General features: G+C 31.2%; 1 protein-coding gene across 1 annotated transcript in view; it reads left to right on the top strand.

Annotated features, from left to right (window-relative positions):
- The window catches only part of SLCO1C1 (solute carrier organic anion transporter family member 1C1), a 109,878-nt gene that overhangs the window by 25,709 nt on the left and 58,785 nt on the right, over window positions 1–25,384 (top strand). The window contains exons 3-9 of the mRNA XM_051961389.1: window positions 1,362–1,503; window positions 5,142–5,274; window positions 7,834–7,955; window positions 9,642–9,788; window positions 11,723–11,821; window positions 16,150–16,395; window positions 17,095–17,259. Coding sequence (XP_051817349.1) covers window positions 1,362–1,503; window positions 5,142–5,274; window positions 7,834–7,955; window positions 9,642–9,788; window positions 11,723–11,821; window positions 16,150–16,395; window positions 17,095–17,259 — 1,054 coding nt within the window. The remainder of the gene's footprint in view (window positions 1–1,361; window positions 1,504–5,141; window positions 5,275–7,833; window positions 7,956–9,641; window positions 9,789–11,722; window positions 11,822–16,149; window positions 16,396–17,094; window positions 17,260–25,384) is intronic.

Genomic DNA, 25,384 nt, shown 5'->3' with positions numbered 1-25,384 from the left:
GTAGGGTGGGATAAAGGAATTAAATGACATTGATGATCTTTGTTCTTTGTTCATTCTCCTTTAATTGTAGCTAGAGAAGATGTTTGTCTTTAATTCTAATACCTAGCTGTACAAAAACATTTGTAGTTCTTTAAACATAACTTTTTAGCTTCCATCTGTTTCTTTGTTTGTATTGCTGGTCCCTGATTCTTGTCATGTTTTATACCTTCACCTCTCCTTTTCGATTTATTTATTTTACTTCCTGCAATACTCAGCTCAATCTCATCTTCTGCATGAAATTTTTCCCATCTCCCTTTTCCCACCCCAAAACTCTTAGTGCTTTCTCATTAAATTACCTTCTATCTATTTTTTTTTTTTTGGCTGAGGCAATTGGGCTTAAGTTAGTTGCCCACGGTCACACAGTTAGGAAGTGTTAAGTGTCTGAGGTCAAATTTGAACTCAGGTCCTCCTGACTTTGGGGCTGGTGCTTTATCCACTATGCCACCTCGCTGACCTTATCTACTTTAAATATAGACTGCACAAACCTAGTTATTTACATATTCTCTCCCCAGTTAGAATATATGATTCATGAGAAACACAACTACTATTTGCTTTTCTTTATATTCAATATACTTAACACAATGCCTAGTGCATAATGAATCCTTAACAAATGGTGGTTGCTTGATTAATTGACAATATATTAAAACCACACTTTTCAAAGCAGGTTTATGTCCAGTGTGAACATAATAAACATTTGTAGTATTCAGGTAATAGTGCATATAAGTAATTTATTAAATTTCATATCTTATTGGCAAGAGTTTTAAAAGGCTTGTAAATAAAAAAAATCATCATTTTTACAGGAAAAAAAATAAATATATTTAACCAGCAAAGGGAACCAAGAAAAACATAAAAGGAAATTGGTTATATTTGATAAAGATTTAATGAAAAAAGCCACATCATTAATGCAACATATTTTTTAGAATACTAAATTATGGTCTCTATTCACACATAGAATGTTGCTGTGGCATATTTATAACATGGACTGAGCAGTTGGTTCATAAAGTGTATGTGTGTATGTGTGTGTGTGTGTGTGTGTGTGTGTCTTTTGTATAAAACAAAAGATTCAACCTCTTCTAATCAAAGCTCCATAGATAGAGTCTCTTTTTCAGTATTTGAGAAAATTTAAGTGTGACTATGGCTCTCCAGATTAAAACAAAAAGGCTTGATAATAACACTGATATAGGAATCTTTCCCTTGAAAGGAAAAGCCCAAATGGTTATACATGAACAGATTTTCTTCTGCAAAGCTACCCTTTTCATTTTATATTACTGTAAATTTGTGTTATTCATAAAATCAGATCATATTTATCTGTCCTTTTACAGGTATTTCTCTGTGCATTATCTTTTGTTTATTTTGCCAAAGCCTTGTCAGAAGGCTATCTGAAGAGCACAATCACTCAAATAGAAAGACGATTTGAAATCCCTAGTTCTTTGATTGGTGTTATTGATGGCAGCTTTGAAATTGGTAGGTATTATGACAACTAAACTGGGTTTTTGGCTTTATTTCTAAAATAATGTATTTAATATTTGACAAATTGAGAGTAGGTCACAAGATGATATTCTTATCACTTTGTAAAAACTCATAGCCATTTCCATAGATTTGTGTTTTTGCTGACAGAAATTCTTTTCATTAGTGCAGCTGAGCCTTTCACCACATTTTCTCATATTATGTGATTTTCTTCATGTATTCCTTTAAAAAAAATGGTTAATGCTTAAAAACAGCAACAACTTTGCTGCCATTTCCCAGTACCTCTCACCATAGCATGCAAATTGGAAACAGTAAACACTGACCACAGCTGAAAACATGTGCCTCATTTCTCAACTATAATCTGCCCTCTTTCTCTGAAAAGTTTAGATAAATGCCTCATTATCAAATCTCTGTGAGCCAGACTAGTCAAAATATTGATAAATGTTCTGATGTCTGTTAGTAGTTTTATTTTTACCTTTATATTATTATAATAATTTTGGGTATCCTTTTCTTGGTTGTACTTACTTCACTTTGTAACCATTCATACAAATCTTCCAAAGTTTCTTTGAGTTTTTTGTTTTTGCCATTCCTTACAGTGCTATAATAGTTAAATATATTCCTGTAACGTAATTTATTCAATTATTTCTAGTGCCTTCTTACTCCAATTTTTTTGTACTTATGAAGCTACATATTATTTTTTGGAGAATAAATATCCAATAATGGAATCATTGTGACAAAAAAACTTGACTTCTCCATGTCTTTCCCCAAATGCTCCCCCCAAAATGAAGTAAAACTCTTCTTCTGTTTCTTTTTAATATTTTGTGGGCACACATGTAACAATCATATTGTTTATTCCTCTATTGGTTAATAACTCTCTCTTTCTGCTTATTTATATTCTGGTTGGTTTCTTTTAAGAAACATTTAGTCTCTGTCATGTCATATCTAGTAATATGTTGCAACTTTCTTATATCTACCATATATCTTTCCATCACTTTGGTTTCACCTGAAGGTTTTTTCACTAAGCAAGTGGGAGTTATCATTATGCAAAAATCATTATTGAACAATATTCAATTTAATAGGAAAAAAGCAACCTTCAAGGGCCTCCTCAAGCATATCCGCTCATAAAAATTTTAAAATCATATAATAATTTGAAAGGTGCAGAGGTAAAGATCACTTTTTAAAAATTGTTATGCAGGGCATAAAATAATGACACGTTATAATACATAGGAAGTATTATTTAAGGTTTTTTCCAATATCATGGATGATGCCCTGTGGATACTCCAAATAGATTATTATATCCAATTATACTCCAATTATAAATCAATTATTAACCACTTGCCAAGTGTACTAAATACTGAGGGTATAAGTACAAAGAATAAAACAGTATTTCTCATAAGGATCTTATTATATTCTAATAGGAAAGATTACTACATACATAAAAGCAAACATAAAATGAATGTTTAGAAATATATGCAAATTACATAAATACAAGCTAGCTTGAGAGGGAGACATTAGCCATTGGGGAAATCAGGAAAGTTGTCTTGCAGAATATGAAGTTAAAGAAGGAAGTCATTCTTTCAAAATAGACCTTTCAAAATAGAAGGCTCTATTTGATTGATTGTCTCAGATTCAGAAATACCATAAAACTTCTCCAATGAAATCCAAAGAAATTATTCACACCAGTAAGCAAATGAAAATGCTTATTGTTTCCAGAGGTAGAAAACTTATGAGGAAGCATGTGAGGAACCCAGTTAAAATGTAAATTGGAAAAGCTAAAGAAAATAAAGTATAATATGCTAAAATAATGTTAATTTATCATTTTCTAAGTCAATATATGACCTTTAATGATCCATTTATATTTGAGTTTGACACGATAGATTGAGAAATCACTGCCACAATTTAATGGTTAGCCCATTCTACACACACACACGCACACACACATGAACGCACAAAATGTCTCAAATGTTTTAGGGGAGTTAAATGCTTAAATATACCCTGTAAATAGAAGACCTTGAAGAACTCTATCATCAGTTAAGAACATTTCTCTTTGACCTTGTTTTAAATTTAAGCTTCATTAACTCTTGAGATTGTTTGTATGTTCCTTCTTTGTCAGTCTGTATCAGCTAGTTTTAACTTTACTATGAAAGAGTACTTACAAGGAAGGAGCCAGGGAAGTTAAGCTGACATGTGTTTTACCAAATATTTAAATGCTATCTGGATAATGAAGTTGTAGTCTTAATCCAGGCAGTTAAAATATAAAAAAAATAATTAATTAATATTGAATCACAGCTTCACTAGATAGGAACACAAATTAACTAATAGAGGCAGGCAGAAAAGAAGAAACAAACATATATTAAGTACAACAGACACTGTAATAAGTCTTTTACAAATATTATCTCATTTGCAACTCAAAACGTCCCTATAAGGTAGGTACTATTTTTATCCCCATTTTATAATTGAGGAAACTAAGGTAAACATATGGTAAGCAATTTGCCCAGAGTTGTACAACTAGTAATTGATGCCTTATGTGAACTTATCTTCCTAAGTCTAGATGCAATGCTCCATTTACTAAGCTACCTCACTATCTGAGAGATCTAAAACAATGAGATCATTAGAAATTAAGTTCATCTATCTGTAACTAAAGAACTATCAAACTGTACATACCTTTTATCCAGCAGTATCTCTATTGGGTCTGTATCGCAAAGAGATCAAAAAAAGGGAAAAAGATCCAAATGTGCTAAAATGTTTATGGCAGCTCTTTGTATAGTGTCAAGGAACTGGAACTTGAGTGGATGCCCATCAATTGAGGAATGGCTGAATATGTTAATGTATATGAATGCTCTGGAATATTATTGTTTTGTAAGAAATGATCAGCAGGATGATTTCAGAAAAGTCTGAAGAAACTTAAATAAATTGATGCTAAGTGAACTGAGTAGAACCAAGAGATGACTATACACATCAGCAACAAGATGATGTGATGATCAATTCTGATGGATGTGGCTCTTTCCAAAGATGAAGTGATCCAGGCCCATTCCAATAGATTTGTGATGGAGAGAGCCATCTGCATCCAGAAAGAGAACTGTGGGGACCGAATCTGGATCATAACATAGTATTTTCATCTTTTTGTTGTTTGTTTGCTTTTTTTTCTCATTTTTTTTCCTTTTTGATCTGATTTTTCTTGTACAGCATGATAAATATGGAAACATATATGGAGGATTTGCACATGTTGAATGTATATTGGATTACTTTTTGTCTAGGGAAGGGGATGAGGGGAAGAGAGAGAGAAAAATTTGGAGCACAGGGCTTTGAAAGGGTGAATATTGAAAACTATCTTTACATATACTTTAAAAATGAAAAGCTATTATCAAAAAAAGAAATTCAGTTCCTGGTTTAAGTCATTGAGGCCGTTTAAGGAAGGGATAAAACATTGTGCTAGAAAATGACATCGATCAACTTACACCTGAAGAAAGGCAAGACCAAAAGAAGGCAAACTGGTTGACACACCATAGAGTAATTAAGTTTATAATTGTCCTAAGCTTGAGAAAAACTCCTCACTTGATGTTATGAGAATAACATAGTTTCTTTAATATTGTTTTGTATAATGAATTTATAAATATTCCATTTTTCCACAAAAGGGAATCTTTTAGTGATAACCTTTGTTAGTTACTTTGGAGCCAAACTTCATAGGCCGAAGATAATTGGAACAGGATGCCTAATTATGGGAGTTGGAACTTTGCTTATTGCTATGCCTCACTTCTTCATGGGACAGTAAGTCTAAAACAAACTATTCTAATATATATATATATAGATGACAGAATTCCATTCACATTGATCAACAAAAATTTACATTAATGAAATAACATAGTAGACTAAGGTGACAATAATGCTATGTACTCTCTGTAACAAACTTACATTGGCAAAAAACAAACAAACAAAAACTACATCAGATTAAGGATATCATTATGAAGATTAATCATTATTATTTATTTGTTGACTATTATTTATGACACTATTTTTTAATACTCTTCATGATACACCATGGAAGATTTGTATTCTGAATTCAAAAGCCTTATTCACAAGCTGGAGATACTGGACAAATCCTTATTAAAAATTGGCTAACATTGAAAAGCAATTTATATAGTACCCAAGGAATACATTCTATTAAATTGCTTAAAAGCGAGAACCTCTATTGTTCTGGCCTGAGAAGTATTCATGGAAGGATTAAATTATTTTAATTTAACATTTATTGAGTACCTATATGTCAATGAATTGTGCTAGGTATGGAGGAGATAAAGATAATGTCCCCAAATCACTCAAGTAGAAGGGATAGTATTTAAAGACCTAAAGATCAGAGTAGAATTCTTGAATTGAGGGAGCTGATTTAAGTCACTTCATTTTCTTCTCAATTTCTTTGTAAATGAAAGAGTTGGAATTAGAGAACTTTTACCAATGATATGATCTTTAAAATTTCAGAATGAGACAATGCTTCTGCCTTCAAAGATTTTCCAATTGAATATATATATATAATACTAAGTAGAAAGTGGTAAATATATAAATTAAAGAATGCACATAATGTGCTAAGAAATTTGAATAAGAATAGAACTTATACACCTGAGAAAGGTTTGATCATCAACACACAAGGAAAAAATAACTAAGATGAGAGGAAAATAAAAGGCAAAAATAGACTTCTCTTGACCAAATAAACATTCATCCAATTTACTTTTAAATAAAATCTAGGTCTTTTTACTCCATGTCTAAATATAAACTATTAACCTATAAACTCATTCTGTCTAGATATGTCAACACTATGGTATATTTGGGAAAGGAAGTCAAAAAAGGATTTTGTGAAAATAAATTTTAGTCACATATATAAATTTCAATACTTCATAAGAATTTTTCTGGCTTTAATAAAATAATAATGAAAGTTCTGAGCCCCCAGACCAGACTTGATATCTGATCACTAGAACAATTTTGACTCTTTTGATCGATTTTTATTTCCCTGTTAATTTTTATTGGCCACTATCAAGTCCAATTAATCTTCCCACTCTATTCTATTCTTTTTCAATATACAAATACATAATTATTTTTTCTAAGTTTATTTTGCTAGCTGTAGTAATAGCATATCAATGATAGCAGCATACATTTATATATTCCAAAAAACTTTCCAATATCCCCTCACATGATGTGTTTTTATTATTATTCCATTTTATGGATAAGAAAGCTTAGGCTCAGAGAATTTAAATAGCTTTCCCTGGATCACAGACCTAATATATGGCAGAGCTGTAATTAAAGCCCAAGATTTTCTGATTCTAAATTCAAAGCTCTTTCCCACTATATTATGTACAATCTTTCTTTACAGTTTATAATAAATTGATTTATTCTAAAAAATCAGAGCTCTATCCTCTTATTGCCTCTCCTACATTACAGAGGCATGTATGTATGTATGTTTGTTATTATGCCTGGGTGTAATGGTGATTATTGGTGTTATGGAATGATGGTGGCTATTGATGTTTAGAAATAATGTTACTGCTATTTTATACTTCAGTCACTGGAGCATGATACTTTGAGTCAAGAAAAAAATTGTTACATGCATCCAATGTTCCCATATGGAGATAAAGAACTGGCATGCAATTTGGATAAATGATTTCTAAAAGCTTTTATTTCACAACCAAAACACAAAACAAAAGTTATAAAAATAGTGATTAAATCACCATTCTATCTTTTACCTCAAAAGAAATAGTTGTCCCTATTTTTACATTTTGGATTACTTTAATATAGCATTAAATTGAATTTATAAAATGAATCTTCATTAATCACAGTGTCATAGACTTAAGCTCTAGAGCTTCAAAGAACCTAAGTGATAATTTAGTCCAACTCTCTTATTCTGCAAGTGGAGAAATTGAGGTCCAGAGAGATTATATGACCTTTTCAGTCACACAGTGACAGAACTGGGAATGTTGCTTTAAGAATGAATTTAACACTCAAAGATCATTGCTCCTTCCATAGCAAAAATAGAAGATAATGATCTATAAAATATCTTTACTTTAATTTTCTTCTCACTTATCCAAATCATTAACTGACCAAAATATAATTCTCAAGGTTTTCTCTTCTATATGAAATGGGATTCTTTAAAGTTTACATATAACATTTGCTGTATAATTCTCATTTAAAAATCTGATGATTTTAATATTGTGTCAGATCCATAAATATCCCAAATCTGTAGTGCACAACCTATGGAAAGATGTGGAATATGGGAATATAGTGTACATTGCTTTTGATTGAGTGAATGAATATTCTCAGAGTATATAAAGTCTTCATTTTATTCAGTTACAGTTATGAAAAATTTTCTCCTTCCAATTCCACCATCACTATTTCTCCATGCCTACGAGACCTCAATGAAAAAATATCACTTTCAGTTATGGAAAGATCTCAATCTAACATAAATACAGGTAAGATTATTCCTTTAATTCTGAAAAAAAAAAACAATGTTATTTCATACCTGATTGACACCAATTTCCTATTAATATCCTTTCCCCTCTGCCTTTACTGAAGTAGGCAACAAGATTGTGAGAATGAAATTTTTTCCAAAATTACTAATGTAGAGTATGTAGTTGGGAGAAATCAGCCAATTTAAACCCTTCTGAATCTCGAGGATTTGTGAAATTGTCTAGACAAGCTGAACTTCTTATTAACAGGTTAATTGATGGTTTTATCAAGATATGAGCTCTTCTCATCCACATTTGTGGATATTTATTGCTGAGTTAGTTGATTGAAGTGGGGGAGGAGAAGGGCTCAGGATAGAACTTTTCAGTGAATTAAACTACAATGTTCCATTCACCTTTAGAGTATGAATTATTCTCCCAGAAAGAGAAGTATAGCTGAGGTAAAGAATATTGCTGATATCAGTTCATGGCTTGCCAATTTTTCTTCTGAGGGAGGAACAGAGAACCTAGAGATTTAGCAACTTGAAGTCATTATATTGAAGAGAATCAGCATCTTTTGGTTCTTAAATTTGCCTTTTTAATCTTATTACAATGCTTTGCTATGGAATTTGTAGTTTTGCAAATTCTATGAGAATGTACAAGGAGCATTGGATTTAGTTTTCATGTTTGCTTATACTAAGTATTACATGTTAACCAGAGAAAAGTGGTGAGAAGTTTCAGAGCTAGTGCTCTCAAGTTGACTCTAGAAAACTTATGTAATAATAGATATAATAGATTTTTAAAAGATATTAGTTCATTCTTACTGCTATCACATGATCTTCATGACTGAAGGTAAAGTTCTCAAATTGTTAAAATATTTGCCAGAAATACATTCAAGTTAAAATTTAAGAGAGAAAAGATTGTGGTAGTAATTTTTACTTTGATTTTCTTGAAAGAATAAAGGAAAAAAAGCATTTATTAAGCCTCCCTATATGCCAGACACTAAGTTCTAGGGATAGAATCTTAAGTCATAGCAATCCTTCCTCCCCCAAGGCCCTCAGGGATTTACGTTCTAATTGGGAAGACAATATGAAGGAATCATGGCCATCAAGGTATGTGTTGATTTGGGAAGTCACATGAATAGTAAATGTAGTAGGTTTCCTATAGCAGTGACTTTATTGGTTTTATTATGGCTCCTAAACTTGAAAATAGATTAAGGTGGAAAGGGTATGGAAGATGCATAATGGCAGGGCACATGGAGAGAATATAATCCGATTTAAATTTGCAACATGTCTGGGACCAGCTAGATAGAGAGTGGCATTGAAACACTCACTTCTTCAAGATAGCTTAGAGGAAAGGCAAATGTTTCAAAATGGAGAGTTATGCTACATAGCTTGGATTTTATTCTGGAGGATGCAGAAGATAGAACAGAGAAAAGAGGTATAACATCACAAACTTTGGAAGTTCCACAGTATAGGTATTCATTTTTAAAATTAACATTAATATAGTCAGTAACTTAGGCAACATTTTTGAGAACTGAGGCAGCAAGGGAATATGATTGTCACTAAAGAATTAGATTTTCACCTACTCCAAATCTATTCTATTTATTACTTTATTTATTCTTCAATTATTCTTTGGATGTTGCCAAAGAAAACCTCTGTATTTGAATAATGGTCAAATTTTAACTCCTGTGCCATTTCAAATTTTATTAAGGATGTGAAACAGAAACTCGAACCTCCATGTGGGTTTATGTTTTTCTGGGAAATCTCCTCCGTGGAATAGGAGAAACTCCCATTCAGCCTCTGGGAATTACCTATATTGATGACCATGCCAGTGAGGACAATGCTGCATTTTATATTGGTAACAATTATTTCTTAAATTGTCTCAGAAATAAATATTGGAGTAATTGATACATTTTTTTTTCCTATGTGAAGTAAGGCAAAGAGTTCTGAAATTAGCTTCAACTTTACATTGTTACTTTCTAGATGTGTATCTTGGAAAAGTTCCTACTAGCTACTACCTAAGACTTCATTTCCTCATCTGTAAAAAGGGGATAATAATATTTGCATGTGTTAATTTACAGAGCTGTGAGCATCACATTTCATGAAGTAAATAAAAATTACCTGTGACTGTAAAATGTTATAAAGATATCAGTTATTGTGTAATATGCGAGTGTAGGGGCTAGATACAGGATTTTTTTGCTAAAAGGAAATCCCTATATAAGAAAACACCCTCTTCCAAGGTATAGCTCTGTATATTCCTTTCAATTTATAAAGTTAGAGCATTACCTAGGGCATTAAGAAGACTTGTCTAGGTTCACATTACCAGTATGTGTCTGAGGCTGGACTTGCCCTGTTTCTCAATGATATTGTTACATTGTTATTGCTGTCACTATAACTTTCACTTAAGTCTACGAGGCATATTTATAATATAGGATAGATATTGATGGTAATATTCTTAACTTAAAATTGTAATTATAAAATTGCTCACATATATGCCCCGAGTTAAAAAAAAAAACTGGCATTGAGCTAGGGGGTTAAAATCTCAACCAAATGCTGGAACAGCTGCTCTCTCCAAAGTAGATCTTACTGCATCTTTATACTAAAACAAAACAAAACAAACAAACAACAACAACAACAAAACAAGGTCAACAAGTATTTATGAGAAATAATATTAATTCCAGCAAATATCTTTCTTAACAGAATAAACCTAAGAAAAACAAAGAAAATTAATGTTGAGCTGAGTAGATCTTGCCTATTTCACTTGGGGTTCTTTGTTTCTTTCAGTATTCTTGCCATTAGGACAAATACCTAGGATAAGACACACAGTTCTCTCCAGTATTTTCATCTAAATAGAAATAATTTCTCATTTTCTTAAAGAAAGCTACTCCAGATGTGGAGTACACTCAGGCCATTGTCATGGAATGACTATAACTTCTCTTTCTTCATTCTTCTGTCCCTTCCAGAGTCCCAAACTCATGCAAACATAAAATCCTCCTTTATTTCTCTCTACCCCCTTTCTAAGACTGATCTCTGTTTTGTTATCTCTCCATATGGGAACAATTACGAATCTCATTGATTAGTCAAAGCCTTTGTTGAGGTTATTAACATCATTAATTATTAATAAAATTAACAATAATTCATAGCAACATGATGTCCTCAATTTATTATGTCCTTTTATTTGGCATTCTACATACCTCATTTCATGAGATACAGTATCACCTATAAGTAGGTGATGCAAGTATAATTCCCTTTTTCAGATGAGTAGAATGAAGATGAGTGAGGTTAAAGAATTTGTTCCTTTATTTATAAACTTCTTGAAGGTTGGGTAAGTTCGTTTTTCTTTTTTTTTTTTTAATGGTCATCATCTAGTAGAAGTGATTTGCACATATTAGTTTAATAAATTTTTGTTAAGTTAAATTGATCTCTAATGTGATTTGAACATTAACAATAGTATCTCTTATGGTCCTTTGATGCCCTGAGAGTATTAATAGCTTTCCCAAATATAATATTTGATCCAGAATGCTAATTCCTAATCATATCATTTTAATTGATGCTTTATACAAAAACATTTTTCTCCAACTACCCTCATAAAATCCCTATTCCATAATAAATAGGGGAGAAAAATCAAATAAATTGGAAAGAACCTAGAAGGCCATCCAGTTCAACCTATATATGAATAAAAATATGAAATATGATCTATTGATAAAATCCTTAATTGAACTGACATTTATTGTTGAAGAAGTTCTGCATTTTTAACAGTATATGCAAAGAGAAATTTGTTTTGTTTTTCAGGGTGTGTGCAGACGGTTGCAATTATTGGACCAATATTTGGATTTCTTTTAGGCTCACTATGTGCCAAACTATATGTTGACATTGGCTTTGTAAACCTAGGTAAGGAAGAATTTTTTTTTAAGAAAAAGAGTTATTGTGGATTCTTTAAAAAATATATGAGTAACATTCATGATGCTTAGAAATTATATGTTAATGAAATGACTAATTGAAAAATAATCCTTATTATGTTATCTTTCTCCATGTATATTAATAAGAAGAATATGAAAAGACAGGTGATGAAGTGGCTTATTATTTCTTGTTAGAACATATGACCTTTCAAGGTTTTGAGTTAAAATACATTCCTGGACAGGAAAGCCTTCAATAATTTCCTGATTTTGAGAAAGTACAGGCGTGTCAACATTTATTATAACCATACCCATTGACAATGTTATTGGGAAGTTCAAAAAAGACATAAAGATCTTATAATCTTCTGGAAATCAAATGTCTTTTTATTCTACAAAATTATCTGTAGGTTAGATCTGGAAGACTGCCACATGGAATTCTTCCCTTTTAGTATTTTGCTCATGCATTAAGTATTGGACTCTTCTGTGATAACCACATTTATAAGAAATAGTTCATTATTCTTTGCAACCAGAAGTGCAAAAAAGGGGAATAAGATAAGGCCACTTTTTTTAAAATTGTGAATTAAATTTTGAAGCTATGAGGTGAAAAAGTGCAATTCACTGATATTTCTAAAATTCCTACCATTGTTGGAAGTTCCTTTTCAATCCATTATAAGTATAAAGGTGACCATGTGAAGTACAGTGATGACATTTAACTCATTCACTTATTTTAGAATTTAAAGAAACAATGTGGAAAGAAATGTTTCAAGTAAGTGGCTGTTTTGTGGATGTTTGGGTAAAAAGCACATTGTGTTAATAATTAATTTCTAAAATGCTAGAGCTTTTGCATTTCTATCTTCAAATGAAGGATGTTAACAAAATATAAGGCATATGAGGGGATGAGATGAACAAATTATGTTAATGCATTTATAGATTAAGAGCTAAAAGAGGTCTTAGATATTATCTAGGGCAAAGCCATCATTTCATAGATGAGACAATTGCTCCTGAGGTGTTATGTATGTTTTTTGAGGTTCTCCAGATAGTAAGTGGCAAAGTCAAGATCTGAAGCCAGATTGTCTGACTTCAGACCCAGTGCACTATGCTACTTTGTAGTCATTTAACAGAAACAGAATTAAGTTTATGTTGCAGAGATAGAATATTTCCATTTCAGAGAAAAGAATGGAGTGAAGAAATGAAATCAAGAATAAAACAATTCAATGTAGTGGAAAAGATCACTGGACCTTGTTTGTGGGCTACCATTGACCTACCATTAGTTAGCCATGTGATTGTGAGCAATATGTAACATTTTTGTGTCCTACCTCCTTCATCTGTAAACTAAGAGTTGAATCATGTAATTTCTATTAAGTTCTATATTTTTGTGGGGGAAATGCTATTCAATTAAAAATACTTAATAAAATAAAATCACTAATTGTACTTCTATAGGACTTCTATTAACAGGTTTTTTGATAATATTCTAAAGTTGCACAATTATTATTCCACCTTAAAACAGATCTAGAAACTGAGACTTCAAAGATCAAATGAATGAAAATACATTTGTTAAAGTGCTTATTATGTGCTAGGTGATATACTAAACCTATGGATAGGTAAGTAGGTGGTACAGAGTCAAGAAAGCATGATTTCAAGTTGAGTCCCAGACATTTACTAGGTATATGAGCAAGAGCAAATCATTTAACTTCTATTTCAATTTACTAAATATATTAAATGAAGATTATAATGTCACCTAGTTCCTAAGGTATAAAATTCTAGATTTATTGCTATTATTATTATTAGACAATATGAATGACAGAAAAACCTAATTTTCAAATATCTTACATTACATACAAACAAGTTCTGACCCAAGAAGTAAGTTTTGATCTGAGGATTCTGTGTAATAATGAAGTAATCGATAAAATAGCTATTTAACCTGCTCTATTCAGAACCAATAATATTATTTATTTGACTCCTTTGTTTACAGCCTATTCTCTAACATAACATACACACACACACACACACACACACACACACACACACAATCTCAAAATAGGAAGGGATTTCAAAGCAAGAGATCAAAAGTATGGTGATGGTGGTATTAGTGATTGATATCAATATGCAATCTGGACAGATGAATGGATGTAAGATTGGGACTGGGCTAAATATAATTATTGATAAGTTTTCAATTAGGCAGTTAGGTGGCACAGTGGATAGAGTGCCACCTAACTGCCTAATTGAAAACTTATCAATAATTATATTTAGCCCAGTGGATAGAGTGCCACCTGGAATCTGGAATCTACAATCTGGAATCAGGAAGACTTATCTGCTTAAGTTCAAATCTGGCCTTATACAGTTAGTATCTGTGTGATCCTGGGCAAATCACTTAATCCTGTTTACCTTGGTTTCCTTATCTGTAAAATGTTCTAGAGAAAGAAATGGCAAAATACTCCAGGATTTTGGTCAACATAACAGGGTCAGACATAATTGAAAAACAACACAAGTTTTCACTCAGTCATCATCAAAATGGTGTAGTCCCATTGTGGAAGTTAAAAAGCTGAATAGAATTACTTCCCTAGAAACTGGTGGAATGGATGCTGAGGGTCAGGTATAAAGGGTGATAGCAGGATGAGTGATCTAACATATGGGTATAGCTGAATATAAAACTTTTATGCTAAAAGGGAATTGGCCTCAACTCAGGAGTGAAACAATGGGAAATATATGATCTAAAACATGTGCTCATCTTTGTTCCGAAAAAGACTTTGTTCTGTGAAAAACTATTTTGTATGGAATAGTTTAAGTAGATATTGCTTTAAAATATCTGATTTGTAGTGTTTGCTAATTTTACTAATCTCAAGTAACATCTGCTGGTATCATGTTCCCAGTTGGTAGATCTTTTTACTCTCAAATGAAATACATTTACTCTATATTTATAAAAATTATTTACCAGTGTAGGTGATTTCCTCAGTAGAACACTCTTCAGGTGAATATTTTACTTTTTAAAAATTTATACACACGTATATTTCCTCAGTTACATGTAAAACAATTTTTCATTTGTTTTTAAATTTTTGAGTTCCAAATTCTCTCCATTCTTCTGCTCCCCACACCTCCATTGAAAAAGGACATGAAGTTATGTAAAATATTTCCATAAAAGTCATGTTGTAAAAGAAAACAAATTTTCCCCCAAAATAAATCCCTTAAGAAAAAAAAGTTTTAAAAATTATGCTTCAGTCTGGATTCTGACATAATCAGTTCTTTCTCTGTGTATGGAGAGCATTTTTCATCATCAGTTCTTCAGAATAGTCTTGGACCGTTGTATTGTTGAGAATAGCAAAATCATTCACAGTTGATCATCCTACAACTTTGCCAGTAATATGTACACAGTGCATTTTATTTTGCTTGAGCTCATGGACGACTTTCCAGGTTTTTCTAATGGCATCCTGCTAATCATTTTTCATAGAAAATTAATATTCAGCTTAATCACATACTACAATTTATTCAATCATTCCCCAGTTGATGGATATTCCCTCAATTTCCAATTCTTACAGTGAAGATTTTCTTCCCTTCCAGCTAATTTCTATGTGTTATTTTCCCTTTTAGGGGAAGAAATGTCTTGATTTATTTTTCTATTGTTAAGCCTGTGCCTACCACATAGTGAACACCACAATAATTACAATAATAACAATGTCATATTTATACAGTGTTTTAATATTTGGAAAGTGCTTTACAAATAACAACTTATTTTATCCTCACAACTATCCTATATCCATTTTACAGGCAAGAAAATGAGATGTTAGTTACATAGCTTATTCATAGTAACTCAAATAATAAATGTGTGAGGCTATTTTGTGAGTGTTAGAGGCAGTTGAAGATTAAACTATTTGTCCAGGATCACACTGCTTATAAGTGTTAAGTGTCTGTAAACAGCACCATCTAGCTGCCCCTCTAAGGCTATTTTTGAACTCAAATATTCCTGACTACAGACAAGTTTAATCATTTATCCATGGAACTATCTAGCTACTTCTAAAGTAAATGTTTTATCTCTGGCTGTCTGTCTGTCTATCTATCTATCTATCTTTTCATATTATTAGTATCTGAGCACATAGTAGGTATCAACTAGTACATATTAAGATGAATTGAATTGAATATGGTTCAAATAGTTCTTAATTCTTTTCAACTGAAAAAACGATGATTTATAGGAAGAAATAAATCTTAGCATTAGAAATTAATGTGGGGTAATTGATCCTCTGTGTGACTAACTAATCAAATTTCTGGTGCTGGAAGTGTTTAAATAAATGTTTCCAGATAGACAACTCAGTTATCTTCTTTTTCTTTTAGACAACCTAGCCATTACTCCAAAGGATACACAATGGGTAGGTGCCTGGTGGCTAGGTTATTTAATAGCAGGTGCCCTAAGTCTTATTGCAGCTGTACCTTTCTGGTTCTTGCCAAAGAGTCTCATGAAACCTGTAAGCAGGAAAGATTCCATTTCTTCTTCTGAAAAATCAAAGTTTATTGTTGAAAATCCTAAAGAATATCACATACACTATCAGGAGAAAGTGACAATGCTAGAAATGGCAAGAGGTGAGTAAAATCACACATGTTATTTTTTATATCCCTTAGATATTTTACATGAGGGCAAAAATTAAAGGTTTCATAATGTGGGTGGCATGTTGAGTCTAGAAAGAGAAGAAAAACTTCAAGAAGAGGAGTAGGAGAATTCTCTAGACATGGGACATGGAATGGAGGTTGGAAAGGTCAGAACATGATGAGAAAACATAGAGGATGAAAGAAAAGTATTCATATAAAAGAAGACAGGATGGGTTAAATGGAGACAATATTAAACAAACTCTTTGAAATATAAGATAAAAGCTTTTTAAATTTACTCTGCATATAAAAAACAATCACTAACAGTTTTGAATTGGGTGGAGGCATGATACAGTGAGACTTCTATATTGGAAAAATAACTTTATTAATTGTAGATTGGAGAGGGAAGAGATTAGAGAAAGATCAGTCAGGAGAAGATTACAGTATAGTACAATACTATAATACAGGACTATCTATAAGGTTGAACCAAGACATAATCTACATGAGAAGAGGAAAAAAAAAAGAGGAAAAAAAAGGAGAAGATATTTTAGCTTTGAGATGACTGGAAATCAAATGAATTATTCAGATGAGAGGCAGAGAAAAGTTAAAAATGATTGAGGATAGTTGAAAACTTAATTAAAGCCTATCTTATCTTTTTTTTTTTGATAACTGGTCCATTTAATTTTTATTTTATAGATTTTCTACCTTCTCTGAAGAGGCTTTTTGGAAATCCAGTGTACTTTTTATACTTGTGTGCAAGCACTGTTCAATTTAATTCTTTATTTGGAATGTTCACATACAAACCCAAATATATTGAACAACAGTATGGACAATCATCTTCGAAGACAAATTTTGTTATAGGTATGATTTCCTTGACTTGTAGATCTTTTCAAAACTAAATTTTCTTTGGGTTATGTTGTTCCCTGAGAAGTTGAGGAAGAAAAATTTATTCTGAGGTATAAATGTGATAAAAGCTCTAATAGGGCAAAACATCTGCATATAACACAGATCTTATAACAAGACTTACTTACTGATTATAAGGCAACTTTCAGTGTGAATAAACTGGGGATAAGTCATAGATTATAGACCTGAAAGGAAATTTAGAAATCATCTAGCCCTGTCTTCATTCTTAACTTACAAGGCCAAAGAGATTGTGACTTTTGTCCAAGAGTACCCAGGTGAGTGTTAAGAGTTAGAATTAGAGTTTCTAATTCAGTTCCTGTAATTCCAAATTCAGCTCTCTTTCTTCTGCACCATGTTAAGATAATCATCTCCAATTTTTAACAAGGAGATATAAAATAGCTCATCTTTATCAGCAGCTTTTTAATGCTTTAATATTTTATATGCAGCCCAAATCTCAATATCATTACTGATTTTATCTTGTTTAGACAAATATTGTTTACATTGGGACTAATAGCTTTTGCAAAAAGGGACAAGACTGTGCATATTTAATCCTAGCTATTACTTTACAGATGAAGCTGAAAAATGTCTCATGAACCTGAAACATGAAAGATTGCATGACATGGTTAATAAATAACAGAGCTTCACTTCCAACTTCCAAACTATTTCCATTAATCCAAATAGAGGTATTTTTTTCTACTATTTCCTAGCAGTACATTTAATGACAAAATGAATTTCCTAAACAACCAGTAGCATACAGAAGTGCAAGGAAATATATCCAAGAATATCCAAACCAGCAAACAACTTCTTTGGAATAAGTGGAACACTTTAGAAAACCACATTAGTTCTTGTGGTCTCTGAGGTTTGCTTTACTAAACTATAGTAGCAGTGTATAAATATTTTTTCTAATTTGATCACCTTCAAAATAAGACAACCCAGAAGAAAAGAATGGTCTATTCCTACTAAGAAATGAAGAGATAAGATGATTTGGATGATAGTATAACTGAAAAAAAATCTGGGAAGAGTAAGAGCACTTCAGCAGGACATCTATTATGTATCAGAAGAATCATCTTGCCTTCTTGCAAAAAATTTAAATCAATGACAGACTATTAATAAAAAAATTAAAAGTTAGCTAATATAATTATTAATACTATAATTCAGTCCTGAAATGATCTGTGACTTTTGGAGAGTTGATGATCTCCAAGAAGTGCCTTGACTGAAAAATTTGATATAATGCTGCCAACTTAATAATGAACACATCTAGATATAGTTAAGCTGGTCTTCAAATTTTAAAAAAAGAAATAAAAGTACATTATCTTATGAAATTCATATATGAAAACTACCCAGCTCAGTGGGAACTACCAGAGTTTTTGTTTCTCAAGCATATCTTTAAATTCATTCACTCATTCAACAAGCATTTATTAAGCTGTACATAAGGTATAAGACATAAGGCTTAACATTGGGGACACACAGATAAAAGTAAATAGTCTTTGCCCTCAAGTAACTTCAAAGTAGACTGAAAGATTTTTATAGTTCTAAACTTCTCCCTGAAATAAAAACCCATTTTTTTGCATCAATAGTATGGTGTTTAATATATGGCTGTGAATTATAGAATTCAACACTATCTGAGAAATTGAGGCTGAAGATAAATAAAAGAGCAGTTGTGGAAGGACTTCAGAAAGTCATCAAAGAACAGGGGACCAGAATTATGCAAAATGTATCATAAAGATATATGTACCACTGAAAGAAAGAATTGGTTCCGTCATTTGGCAAGAATGAAAGACAGAAAATAGGCATCCTAAAGATAGCTTTGTTACTCATTCAATATCCAGAAATTTAGAGGAATGTTCTTAGTGCCTTAGGTGGTCCTCAAGTGTAGAGTTTACAGTAAGAAATGAACAATAATGATATGTGGATGGGTTGCATTCTGACGCATTAGAAGAAATATCCATAATAGTGAGGTCACAGACCTATCCAAGTAGTGAAGAAAATAAGGCTATTCTTGATGATTTTTAGTCATTTAATCATGTCTTTGTTACCCCATAAGGATTTCTTGGTAAAAATAATGGAGTGGCTTATCATTTCTTTATCCAGTGGAATAAGACAAACAAAGATTAACTGATTTGCTCATAGTCACACAGCTAGTGGATATCTGAGGTTAGATCTGAACTTAGGTCTTTCTGCCTTATGTATGGGCCAGTACTCTATCCACTGAGCCATTTAGCCACCTTGGGATTTTCACAACTATCCTCAAAAAGGTTTTTATTTGGAAAAAAGGATTTGATACATTCATTGTGGTCTACAAATTAAAGGAGCAGTAAATAAACATTGCAGAGAGTAAAGAAATTGTGACAATATAAGGAAAAACTTCCAATTTCCAAAAATTTCTGAAAGTCAAAAATTGAAATGTTTTGATGTAGAAAATTCTCTATCATTATAGGTCTACCAATCAAGGCCATTTTCTAGTCATGTTATCTAGGAATTCTTGTTCAATAATGAGTTGAAATGTATGACTAACAGGTTCTATTCTAAGTGAAATACTGTGATTTCAAAGTAAGAAACAAAGGAGAATGCAATATGGGGAAAATTACTTTTTTCTGTTTAGCATTTTTATATAATCATATTTCCTTCATTTCTTTCTAAGTGAGTAATCACATTTAAGCAAATTTGAAAGTATAGACTCAAGATTTTCAGGCTTTGACATATTAAGAAAGTGTCAGGTTTTCCCTCTCCTTTTCTCAAACATTCATAGACTTTGTCTTAAGACATAGAAATTCTCAAATTATATGCTGATTATTCCTCCTATATCATTTCCAGAACATCTGAAAAAAAGGAAATGTAGTATCAAATTTCCATAATTATGTTTTTGTAAATATCACTCTTGGTTTGTTAATTAAAAACAGTTAAAATACACAGCTAGACTTCTTAATACTTTTGAGGCTCTCCTTTTACTAATTCCAAAATTAAAATATTGTTCAGATTATGATAGTTGGGTAGACAACCTGTAAGAATGTAATAATAATAAATAAAATAATACTAACAGTAAAAGTAATGAAAATAGCTAGAATATTTATGGTGCTACACAGTTTATAAATACTTTACACTGATTATCTTATTTGATCCTAACAACAATCTTGGAAGGCAGGTGCTATAATTTTAATTTTACAGATTAGAAAACTGAGGTAGAGAGAATATAAGTGACTTGTTTAGGATCAAGAACAAAACTCGGGCCTTACTGCCTCCAAGTCCAAAACTCTATCTGCTGGACTATAGACAGCCCCCAAAAGTAGGGAGTCTATTATAGAACAAGTTTTGTTATAAAAACTGAATGGTAGATATTTTATGTATCATAATCTAATACAAAAGCTCTGAGATTACATACACACACACACACACACACACACAGACAATTATAACCAATACAATAACTGTATAAAACATTGACTAGAAATAACAGTATCTACCTTTACCAAAAGAAGAGATATTCATTTCCTTGTTTACATAAATGAACCTTTGAAATAACTTGATATCAAACTTAATTTTTAGCACTGTTTATATTTATATTGTAATTGTTATTATATATATTATTTTCCTGGACAGATATTTTATTTTGCTCCAGCTTGTAAAAGTCTTCCTTTTACATGACTTCCTTATATTTGTTATTTCATAGAGAATATTTAATTTCATATAGTTTCATAATTCATATACCATAATTTTTTAAAATCATTTAAAGATCATTTGTGATATTTCCACTGTTTTTACTACCTCAAAAAAAAAAAACACTATTGTGAATATTTTGGTACATGTGGGGACCTTTTTTTTTTTTTTTTTTTTTTTACTTTGCTCTGATTAAAGTCAAATAGAATCATCTCTGGGTCAAAGGGCATTATTATTTTAATGTTTTCCTGAATAATTATTCCCCATTATATCTAGAACAGTTGGAAGCCATAGTTTCATCAATAGTGCATTGGTTTTCTTGTCTTTCTATAATTTCTCAAAATTTACAATTTGTATTCTTTGTCATCTTTTCTATTTTTTTTGAAATGAGGCGAGACTACAGAGTTTTAAACTTTGAGTTCTTATTATTTATGATGTGGAACTTATTATGATGTAGAATTTATTTTGTTATTCAAAGTTTGCAACTCTTCTTTTTAAAATTTACTTACGTCTATTGACCATACCACTAAAAAATAATACATTTATGTTAATTCCTTAATCTATCTTGGTTATCAGATTTGGATCAAAGATATTTGATACAAAGATTTTCCCCCTAGTTCCCCTACATCCCATTCTATCAACCCAATAAATTTTTATCAAGTATTGAATATATTCTAGGCCTTATCCCATATGCTGAAGATGTACAACTGGAAATAAAAACAACCCTTTCCTTCAAGAAGCTTGTATTACATCAGAATATAATACAAGCTGCATTCTTTTATTCATGTAAAAGCTTCTTAACATTTTATAATCAAAACTGTCTATATTTCCATATTTATGTTTATTTCTAAAACCTTTTTTTAATCAATCCTCTCCTAATTTTTAAATAATATCATTTTCCAATTTTTTTTGTTAATTATAACATACTTTACATTGAGGTCATATATTCATTTGGGCTTTATTATATTCTGTACTATAAGATACTTGTTAAAAGCTTTTCTAACAGTTCTTATTGATTAGCGGCTCCTTAGCCCAATTTTAAATTGTTTTGAATTTATAAAGTAGTATTTATTGACTCTCTTTTTTATTCTTACTTATGTAATACTTCAAAATATATACAGAATTATGGGCTTCAATGACACAAATACATTAAATAAAAACTAAGCACGTAGAAATTGCAGGTCTCTCCAATATTTTTTCTTCTCCTAGACTGACTTTTTCAGTCAACTAGCATTTATTTAACTCCTGCTATATACCAGACACTGTGCTGAGCCTTGAACACAGGATAAGGAGAAAGCTAAAATTCCATAATTGCTCAATTTTCATTCAAAATGTTTGTTTCAAAGTTGTTTTCATTGAAAATGTTTGTTTCAAAGGTGTTTTTAATCTTGGACCTCCCTGCAAATTATTACACTTATGTATTTTCTCCCATTGATATTTTTTTAAAATTATTTTTATTTTAACATATGAAATTAAACACTTCCACAACATAGAATAATAAAAGGATGATTGCACATGAAACTGCAAACACATTAAGCACCATATGCCATTATTTTAAAAATATAATAAATTGATCATATAAATTTCTTATTTTCCCCTTCTTTCCACTCATGGCAAGATAGCTACCATTAGATACAAATTATTTATATATATACATATATTTTGCAACATTTCAATGTTCTAACAGTACATTATAGATTCTAAAGAGTGTTCTATACATTCCAGAGAGCTTTCTTTTCTTCATTATTTTAATATAAAGGTTAATATTGTTATGTTAATAACATAGTCACACTCCTAATGTTAACTAATATAGTTACTTCCTTGGGACTATATCTTAGTTTCAATTATAAAGGCTTTCACCCAGGGCTATCCTTTTATTATAGCCACACAGTTACTTTATATCCCATTAAAAATCCTTTAAAAATAAAAATTAAAATGATTACAAAGCAAAACGTTGAATATTGATCTTTCCCATTACAAAGATTGGATGCTTTATAGACCAGGCATAACATAGCATTCTAGAAAAAGCAGTCTTCTATATTCCACAAGGCATGACTAGAATTGAACAGGACATTTGGTCTATACATAAATTTGTAAAGAAGTGAGTTTTGTAACTCATGGTCTCGTTACACACTGGGCAGACTATAGACCATCATATTTGTTTTTTAAATAAATATTGGTTTCTTTGTCTAGAGAGGTTTCCATGTTTCTTTTTTCTTTCACTATAATAGTTAAGATGAATTATTTGTTCAACATTGTTCTTAAAATATTATTGCTGTTACTATACAATATTCTCTTGGTGCTACTTATTTAAACCTTCATCATTTTGTGTGTCTATCCATGCTTTTCTAAAATCAATGACCTCATCATTTCTTATAATATAGTAATATTCCATCACAATCATATCCATCACAATTCCACAGCTTGGTCAGCCATTTCCCAATTGATGGGGACCCCCACAATTTCCAGTACTTTACTATCACAGCAGAGAAACCACATAAACTTCATTTTAAAATTTAAAAGTAGAAGGTTTGTATTTTAAATATATATACATACATATATTTATTTATAATTTTATTTTTCTCCAAGTGCACATAAAAACAATTTTAGCATTAATTTTCAAACTTTTTTCTTGTTCCCCTCTAACTCCCCCTCATTGAGAATACAAGCAAACTAATATTATACACGTGTAGTCACACAAACCATATTTCCAAATAGCCATATTATGAAAGAAAACATATACAGTAAACCCTCAAGAAAAATAAAGCAAAAAATGAATTCTTCAATCTACATTCAGACACTATCAATTTTTTCTCTGTGTATGAACAGAATCTTTCATCCTAATTTCTTCAGAATTATCTTAGATCATTGTACTTTGTATACAGTGCATTTCACATTGAATCTTCTCATTGAAGTCTTTCTGAGAGCATCCTGCTCATCATTTCTTATAATATAATAGTATTCCATAATTATTACATATGACAATTTACTTATCCATTCCCCAATTAATGGGCATCACCTCAATTTTCAATTCTTTGCCCCTAAAAAGAACTGCATAAATAGTTTTTGTACAAATTTTGACTCAGGTTTTGATATGTTTTAGAAATGAGGCCTTTATCAGAGAAACTTGCTTCAATTTCTTTCTTTTTTTTTTTTTACACAATTACTCTTACTAAATGTACTTTCCCATCTATTTGTTTCTCTCTCTCCTTTCATCTTCTTCCTACTTAAGTGTGTGCTTCTGACTACTTCTCCTCCTATCTGCCCTGTCCTCTACCATCACACCCTTTTTCCTTTCTCCTTTTATTATTCTTTAGAGTAAGTAACCCATCTCTACCCAGATGAATGAGTATATTATTCCCTCTTTGATCCAATTCTGATGAAGGTAATAGTCATTCACTCCCCTTTATAGTCCCCCTTTTTCCCTCTCCACTGTGAAAGCTTTTTCTTGCATCTTTTATGCATGCAAATTTACTCCATTCTACCTCTTCTTTTCTCCCACTTAATTTAATTTTTTAGATATCATCCCTTTATATTCAACTTATACCTTGCTTTTTGAATATACTTCTCATTCTTATGAGTTAGAAGTATTATCTTCCCATGAAAGAATGTAAACAGTTTAACCTTATTAAGTCCCCTATGACTCCTCTTTTTGTTTACTTTTTTATCCTTCTCTTGAGTCCTGTATTTGAAAATAATTTTTTTATCCAGCCCTGGTATTTTCATCAAAAATGCTTGAAAATCCTTTATTTCAATGAATATCCAATTTTTGTGTGTTGGATTATACTCAGTTCTGTTGAGTAGGTGATTCTTAGTTGCAATGCTACATCTTTTGTTCTTCAGAATGTTATATTTCAAGCCCTCCAATCTTTTAATGTAGAAGTTGCTAAATTTTGTGTTGTCCTGACTGTGACTCATTGTTTCCTTTTGGATGCTTGCAATATTTTCTCCTCCTGAAAGTTCCAGAATTTGGTGATAATATTCCTGGAAGTTTTCATTTGGGGATCTCTTCCAGAAGGTTATTGGTGGATTCTTCCCCTTTCTATTTTACCCTCTACTTCTAGAATATAAAGACATTTCTACTTGATAATTTTTTGAAAGATAATGTCCAAATTTTTTTTGATCATGGCTTCCAGGTAGACCAATAATTTTTAAATTATCTCTCCTGGATCTATTTTCCAGGTCAATTGTTTTTCTAATGAGATAGTTCACATTTTTCATATTTTTTCACTTATTTTGGTTTTATTTTCTTCTATCTTAATTTCTCATAAAGTCATTACCTTCCATTTACTTAATTATAATTTTTCAAGGAATTATTTTCTTCAATGAGCTTTTATACTTCCTTTTCCATTTGCCCAATTCTATTTTTAAAGGAGTTGTTTTCTTTGGGGGATTTTTCCCATTTGACCATCTTTGCCTCTTAAAGTGT

Source organism: Antechinus flavipes, chromosome 5 (genome assembly GCF_016432865.1).
Source record: "Antechinus flavipes isolate AdamAnt ecotype Samford, QLD, Australia chromosome 5, AdamAnt_v2, whole genome shotgun sequence".
Taxonomy (NCBI): domain Eukaryota; kingdom Metazoa; phylum Chordata; class Mammalia; order Dasyuromorphia; family Dasyuridae; genus Antechinus; species Antechinus flavipes.
The sequence above is the reverse complement of the archived record's forward strand: the minus strand, read 5'-3'. Positions and strand labels throughout refer to the sequence as shown.